Source organism: Tupaia chinensis, unplaced genomic scaffold, assembly GCF_000334495.1.
Source record: "Tupaia chinensis unplaced genomic scaffold, TupChi_1.0 Scaffold000074_1, whole genome shotgun sequence".
NCBI classification, from domain to species: domain Eukaryota; kingdom Metazoa; phylum Chordata; class Mammalia; order Scandentia; family Tupaiidae; genus Tupaia; species Tupaia belangeri.
Genome location: NW_006159534.1, coordinates 7,996,285 through 8,004,031, shown reverse-complemented (window position 1 = coordinate 8,004,031; position 7,747 = coordinate 7,996,285). Strand labels below are relative to the sequence as shown.

The window sequence follows — 7,747 nt, the reverse complement described above, 5'->3', positions numbered from 1 at the left end:
CGCGTGTGCGTGCGTGCCCAAGATCCCGAGAGGAGAATGGAGGAGAAAGGATTGCGGCATGACCATCCCCCCTGAGGGGGTGATTTCTCTCTTTTTGTCTCTATGTCTCTGTCTGTCTGGCGAGCACACACGCCCTATAGTGAAAACCTCTCCAAAAAAAAGAAATATGTTGGTACTTCCCTAATCATAAGTCACTATAAATTAATACAATTACTATAAGATTCTAAATGGCTTTTTAAACTTAATTTGTCTAAACCTCTTTTTTTTTTTTTTTTTTTGAGAGCAAGAGATTTTTGATATAGAGTGCATATACCCAGAGTGTGCCCAGAGTTCGTTTCAAGCTGCCGAGTCCAGGACTCAAACTGTGGTCAGATATGTGGGAGTTCAATGATGTAACCATTACACAATCTGCTGGTCCCCCAAATCTTAAAAATAAATTACTAAATATAATGAAAGCAACTAACAAAAGGAAGATCAATGCACATTAAAAAATGTAAATAAAGCCATAATTATCAAAACAGTATTCAACATTATACTAATGCAGAAATTAATGAAATGGCATGAATAGCTCCAAAACAGAATTACATATACTTAATGTATTAAATGACAAAGATGGTGTCTTACTCTGGGCTGCTACAACAAGGTAGCTTAGACTAGGTAATTTATAAACAACAGACATTTATTTTCTCACAGTTCTGTAGCCTGGGAAGTCCAAGACCAAGGCCTCAGCACATTCCATATCTGGTGAAGGCCCAGTCCTCATAGAAGATTCCTTTTATGTGTCTTCACAGAGTAGAAGGGGCCACCAGGCTCTATCAGGCCCTTTCATAATGGTGCTACTCCCATTCGTGGCCTTCATGAACTAACTACCTTCTAAAGGCATCACCTTTTAATATCTCCTTGGGAGTTAGGCTTCAACATATGAATTTTTCAAGTCTACACATATTCAGATCACAGACGATAACATGTTCTGGCAGTAGAAACATTGGAGATTATTCAATAATTGGCTGAGTCATTATTGGCAGTAAGGTAAAAAGAGAAGAGAGAATGAGAAAAGAGAAAAGGGAGAAATAGAAGCGCAAGGACAGAGGTTGAAAGAAGGGAAAGAAAAAAAAATTGACTTCAACACTAAATTTTTAATATAAAATGAAAGCTAAAGAGCACTTGAGGGAAATTTAAGACTTTTCTAATACTAGAGATTAAAATTTTTAACATGAATCAATGCAGGAAAAGACTGATGAATTTGTCTAAATAAAATTGTTAAGCTTCCTGTAGAGAAAAAAAAAAACAAATAAATATTTGCATAGAACACAATAGTTGGGGAGTTTCACTGCCATTTTCCTCCCTGAATTCAATAGTCTAGTCATAGGAAGCCTCTTTCCTTTCAGCAAATGCCCCATTCTTTTTCAGTCCTAGGCATCTTCACAGATGTTCTTTCTTCTGACAAGATAGAACTGAGGGGGTGTTCTTTCAGAATGGATCAGAGCCTTTTGCAGAGTCCCTGCCCCCACTAAAAACTGCACTTTTCTTCCAGAGGAAAAAAACTTGCAGACACACTAAATGTTTTATTGATGAAAATACATATTGCCACTTGATTGAAACAGTTGTGCTCAACAACAAGGCATTGTGTTGCTTTGTTTTTATTTGAGCACATCATAAAATAAAATATGACACTGCCATTTAAATGTTCAAGGAATCAAATCTAACCTCTACCTGTTTTTGGAAATAAAGTTCTATTGGGATGCAGCCAAGTTTACTCATATACATATTATCTATGGTTGTTTTCTCTCAACCACAGCAGAACTGAAAGTTGTGACAAACCCTGTGACCCAAAAAAGCCAAAAATATTTGCTACGTGTGCCTTAACAGAAAACATAACTAACCGTGTGATGGTAGAAAAGTTGGTGTCCAGGTAGATGTTTATAATTTATTATTAAACTTGTTAAGGCATAATACAAATGGGGGGGAGCATATTGTAAATTTAAATATATATTAAGTATACACACTATATTATCTAACTACAATCTGAACTATATGTACATATTATATCAGAAGTCCTTCAAAAAATGTTATTTCAACGTGTTGAGATTACCCAGCTCCTTTCTCTTTGCTTCTCTGCTTTATCCAAACTTTCTATAATGAATATTCATTATTTTCAAAAGCAGCTAAATATATTAATAAGTATTTTTTAAAAATAAACTGTCCAGAGGCCAGCAGATAGTGTGGCGGTTAAGGTGTTGGATCCCACCTGGCTGACTCCCCGGTTCAAGTCCCAGAGCTGACGGCTTGAAAAGCATGCTGTGTATGTGTGCATGCATGACCAAAATCAGGAGAGGAGAATGGAGAAGGGATTGCAGTGTGGCCATCCCTCCAGGGGGTGATTTCTCACTTTCCCCCTTTCTCTCTGTTTTGCGTATGTGGTCTATGGCAAATATCTTTAAGAAAAAAATGTAAATGTAAATTTAAAAAATAAAATAATAAACTGTCTATGTTATGTGAGACATGCTCATGCCCCAAAATTTCCCCAAGGTCCATTTTTACTTTGGATTTAAACCCAAGCCCTGTTTTCAGGGTTTACGTACACCTCACTCCATCCCACCCCAGCACACACACACTCTCTGGGTCTAGCTGCTCACGTTAATGATGCCCATCAATCCTTTGGTGGTCAGAGAAGGTATACAGAATTTCCTGTTTCCTCTCAACCTAATTTTTTCTCCATTCTTCCTACCCACCTCAAAGAAAAACACCAGTTTTCTTCAGGTTTGTGGACTGTGTTCATCTACCTTTGGGAAGGCAAATTGCTACAGTGTTTCTGGGGGTTAATTTGGCAACATATGTTTAAAAACTATTCCATAGAGTTGATGGGAAAAGAGAGAAGACCATGTGCAGTTGCCACGGTAACAGACAGATTCACAGATCCTTGAGGCCTTGTGCACCATTACTTCAGAATTAATTTTACTCTGGAGTCATCAAAGAAAAGTCTGCTCTTCATGACTAAGTTGTACAAAAGCTAATACCATCATTCAGCATCAAATTCAAATCCAGACTATGTTTTTAAAATAATTATTTACTTTATTTATTCATTCATTTATTTTTTAATTCGACCAGAGAGAGACAGAGGGTGAGCGTGAGAGAGAAAGTGAGAATGCAAGCCACCAGATTCAGGACTTGAACCCTGGTCAGCCATGTGGGAGTGTCCAGCGCCATTGGCTCCAAGCTTTCTACTGACAGGGAGGGGTTAAAAAATCCACCTCACAGTTAGTAAATACTTCTTAAGTAAGCACCCGACTTAAGCATCTAAAAATAATCCTTGTCTCCTGGAGTCTGGAGGGTTTTAAGTTTTGAAATGCAATAATGTTTTATATTTGCATAAAAATCTGACATCCCAAAGCAGTCTGCATGTCTAAAACTTTATTTTTTGAAATGCCAAGTTGAATTGGCATCTACTTAATAACATCCAGAGACAGCAAAGAATAACACTGGCCTGATCACACAGCAGAATGTGCAGCAATTAGGAAAGATTGTCATTTTCTTTCTCAGGAAAACAGGGCTAAATTCTCATTGAACTCAACTAATGAGTGAAAGTAACTTTCCAACGATTTCCTCAGTGACCCTGCCTACATCTGGCTAGAGGGAGGATTTCAGGGGAGGGGACAGCAGCTCGAAGAATCCCAGAATGCTTAAGCTGGAAAGTACGCTACCATTTGACCTAATCACATATTTTAAAGAAGGGGAAACTGACACCCAGTGAAGTGATGTGAACTGCCCAACACTGCCCAATGAACTGGTGACTGAGTGAGCTCTCAAACACAGGTCTTTCTGTTCCTATTTTTACTGCATCTTCTACTGGCCTTCTCCTCTCCCCTCTGGCTCGCCACCGGGCTGTTACTGCCCAGTAGTCGTAGAGTGGCAGGTGGTGTGCTACTCAGGCAGACTTTGTTTGCTTTCATTTTCACTGCAGCCTTATGAGATGCTATTTCCTCTTTTACAGATGAGGTACCTGAGCTTCAGAGAGGTCAAGTTACGGGACACAACCTGGAAGCCAATTTATTTTACCCTGAGTCATATCATCTCAATTATTCTAGTTGGCTGCAAGCAAGTCTATCATGCCTCCTCTTCAACTTGCCTGTTAGCTACCCATTGGGTTATCTGGAATATACTGTTTTTGTTTGTTTGCTTTATTATTATTGTTTTAAGGTGTTTAGGATTGGGGCCATCAGGAGGCATGGTAGTTAAGATGCTGAATTCCCATATGGTTGACTGGTTTGAGTCCTGGACCCAGTGGCTTGAAAAATCATACCTGGTACATGCACGTGCATGCCCAAAATCCAGAGAGGAGAATGGATGTGAAGGGACTGCAGCATGGCCAATCCCCAGCAGGGGGATAAAGGGGCTCTCACTGTCTCTCTCTGCCTTTCTCCAGCAAGCGCACATGCCCTATGGCAACAACTTAAAAAAAGGTGCCTGGGTACACGCACCCCACGTTTTGGAAGCAAAACTTATTAACTACTCCTCTATTTCTTTTTCTTTGTATACATTTTGTAAGACACATGGCAGTATTTTCACTCATTCCTAGGTAGTGAATAAGCCTAACTGACATACGAAGGGACTTCAAGACGTTTATAAAAAGCAGAATTAAAGTATGAGCTTATTGTGATGCAAAACAAGTTTTTTTTATCTTTTTTTTTTTTTTGGAGAGATTTTCACTGTAGGGCGCGTGCGCTCGCCAGACAGACAGAGAGAGACATAGAGACAGAAAGCGAGAAATCACCCCCCAGGGGGGATGGTCACGCCACAATCCTTTCTCCTCCATTCTCCTCTCGGGATCTTGGGCACGCACGCACACGCGCCCGGTGTGAGTTTTTTTAAGCCACCGGGTCCGGGACACGAACTGCGGTCGACTACGTGGGAGTCCAGCGACATAGCCATTATGCTAACTGCTGGTTCCCGCAAAACAAGTTTTGAAATCAATGTATAGTTTGTTCACAATAGACATTATCCATAAACTTGTTGAAGACTCCTCATATATGCCATCAAAACTTCCTTTCACCGAGTGTCTGCTACGTATCTTGGAGCCGAAATGTGTTATCTCTAATCTGCACAAAAATCCCAGTAGTTAGAGATGACATCATTTGCTTCTTTAGTATCTTCCCTCCCCTCAAATAGTTATCTCAGTTATAAGGACCTAATAGAGGCTCAATATCACATGACAGATTTAATTGAATTGGCACCAGTTTTCCTGGATCTCATCATTAATCACTGGCTTCACTGTCTACAGAAGGCGAGAGCCAAAGTCCAGGCAACTGCAAAGTGCCATCTCGAAGCAGCAGGGCGCATGCCCCACCAGGCCCGTGTCATGGAGCAGACTGTGGAATCTCATCGCCCGTCACCTTGGAGCCAGCACTCTTCCTCCTCCAGGTCTGAAATATGTGGCTTCCCCCGGTGCACTAGTCTCCTACACCCAGACTGCCTCGCTTCTGACAGCCTCCTCTTGGAAACGGGCTGGGAGCCTGCCTGCTGTGCTTGGAATTGATGTGACTCCAGACCCAAACCAAGTGTAGTCTTTGTAGCCAACTTGAGAGAAAGAAGTGAATAGGATAGCAGGGGAGGAGGCAGAGGCAGAGAGGGAAGAAAGACTTGTTGAAAGGTGAACGAGATCTAAGGAAAAGAAAAAACTCCATTTTCAAAGGCCTTGGGCAAATCTATTTCTTTGTTAATCTTGAAACTCCAAGTGGAGAGCTTTGAGGTATCAGGCCTCTGTGGAAGTGAGTCTTACTTCAGTGCTCATTTTCTCTTCAGCTTTTTGCTGAAGACAGTGAGAAATAGAAAACAATAGGAGAGTTAGGGCTCTGTCAGCCTTACTTGTATCAAAAGAAAACAATGAGCCCTGAAGATATTCAAAACCTTAATCACTTAAAAAGACTTTTCCTTTTTTGGTGGAAAGATGTGTCTTCCATCCTGAGAGGCACGATCAGTTGCTGTGTTGTGGCTCTTTGGTTAGTAAGAAAGTTTATCACCCTCTTTCTCCTCCAAAGGAAGATTGAGGATACACCTGCTCATGGTGATTTACTGGACTGTGCACAGTGTAGATAAAAGTAGACATTATTCCAGACAATGAAAACTAAGTATTTAATGCTATAAAAGCAACTAGCAATGTACCTGCCACTTACTGGTTTTCCAAAATCGGTGAACAGTCTTCCTCCTTGCTATGGAGATATCCATAATCTAATATAAGAGCTGATATTGAAACAGATTCAATCTTTTAAACTCTATGAATGGATCACTAAGCAAAGTAAATAAATACTATACTTAAATTATATCTAAGCCAAAGACCATTTTATAGAATTAAAAAAAAAACAGATGAAAAGGCCAGTGTATATTTTTTTTTTAATTTTATTTTATTATCATCATAATCTTCTTTCTATTACACTAGATTACATATAACTTTACATTGACTTCCATTGCTTTTTCAAAATGGGATGCCATGCATGTCAGTCAATACAGAGATATCAATCTCCCCACTTTATCATTCAATATCTTTTCCATGCTTTTCCCAATAATTGTTATTATTATTTTTTTTAAACAATCAATCACTATTTCTCATTTTGCTTATTAAAAAGACTTCACCCATCATGAAATACTTCCCAGACCGGTTCAGTTGAGAATACTATACATGTCATCATCAACAGGTAATAAACCATATCTATTTCTCATTAACATCCTGCCTCTCTATTGTTCACTACTGTCTTTATCCTCTTCTCTCTCCTTTTATTTTTTTTGTACTTTGTTTTTTATTATATCTTCCAAAAGGGAAAAGACAAAGCAAAATATTGCCAAGCATAAGATGTTATATCTTGCATGTAAGAACTCTAATGTTCCACATTTGACGAACCTGTGCTTGGTGTTGAAAGGTCACCACATACATCACTAAGAAGTCAAGCAGACAGTAAATTCCAATACTTTATTATAAGCATTGAAATCATATTTATAGAATTCTTCAGGCCAAGTTATTTTTCTACCCCTTTAGCCTTCAATGTCTACCAGAACTCAATGATTACAATGTTAGTTTTGGTAGGAAGATATTTATAATTTATCAAAATATGGTATATCATCCAATCATGAAGAAGATTGTTGTAAGCACTAGCTTTTCAATGCATTTTTAAAATATCAGATGCTTTCTAGTTTTAAATGCATTAAAATGAAATTATTTAAAGTGACACATGTTATCCTGGTTTTAGCCGGGAGTAATGGCAAAAGTCTCTCTTTCCTTTCAAAGTCCTTTGTCCAAGTATAATATTACTTGTGACAGAGAGTGAAGCCTTTATGATGAGATAGATTTGAATCCTGGAGGTATCATGGGCATCTCCATAACCTTGGGAAAATTATTTAACCCTTCTAAGGTTTAAACTTCTTAATCATTAAAAGGGTGGTTTTTATCTACCACATTGGATTTTATTTTTTTTAAAAAGTGTAAATAGTATAATTGGCCTAGTTCTGCTATAGACAGCTATCCTCCAGAGTGGTCATTGAAAATGCGATACCTGCGAGTAGAGGGAGAGGGGTCACGAGTCCAAAGTTTTTAACAATAGGGAAAATAGATTCCATTCAAGGTTGGATCAAGTGTGGGTCTCGTGCAGTTCCGCAACTGTAGGTGAGTCTCCATGGAATACAGTTTCAGGAAGGCGGTTCTGGCAAGCAGAGTTGACCATCAGTTGATGCGGCACAGCAGCCATCTTGTGGTTAGCAG

At 39.1% G+C, this 7,747-nt stretch overlaps 1 protein-coding gene across 1 annotated transcript in view; it reads left to right on the top strand.

Annotated features, from left to right (window-relative positions):
• Positions 1-7,747, top strand: part of RGS7 (regulator of G protein signaling 7) — a 620,681-nt gene that overhangs the window by 611,670 nt on the left and 1,264 nt on the right. The window contains 1 exon segment of the mRNA XM_027768057.1: positions 5,279-5,418. Within this exon segment, the coding sequence (XP_027623858.1) occupies positions 5,279-5,418 (140 nt within the window).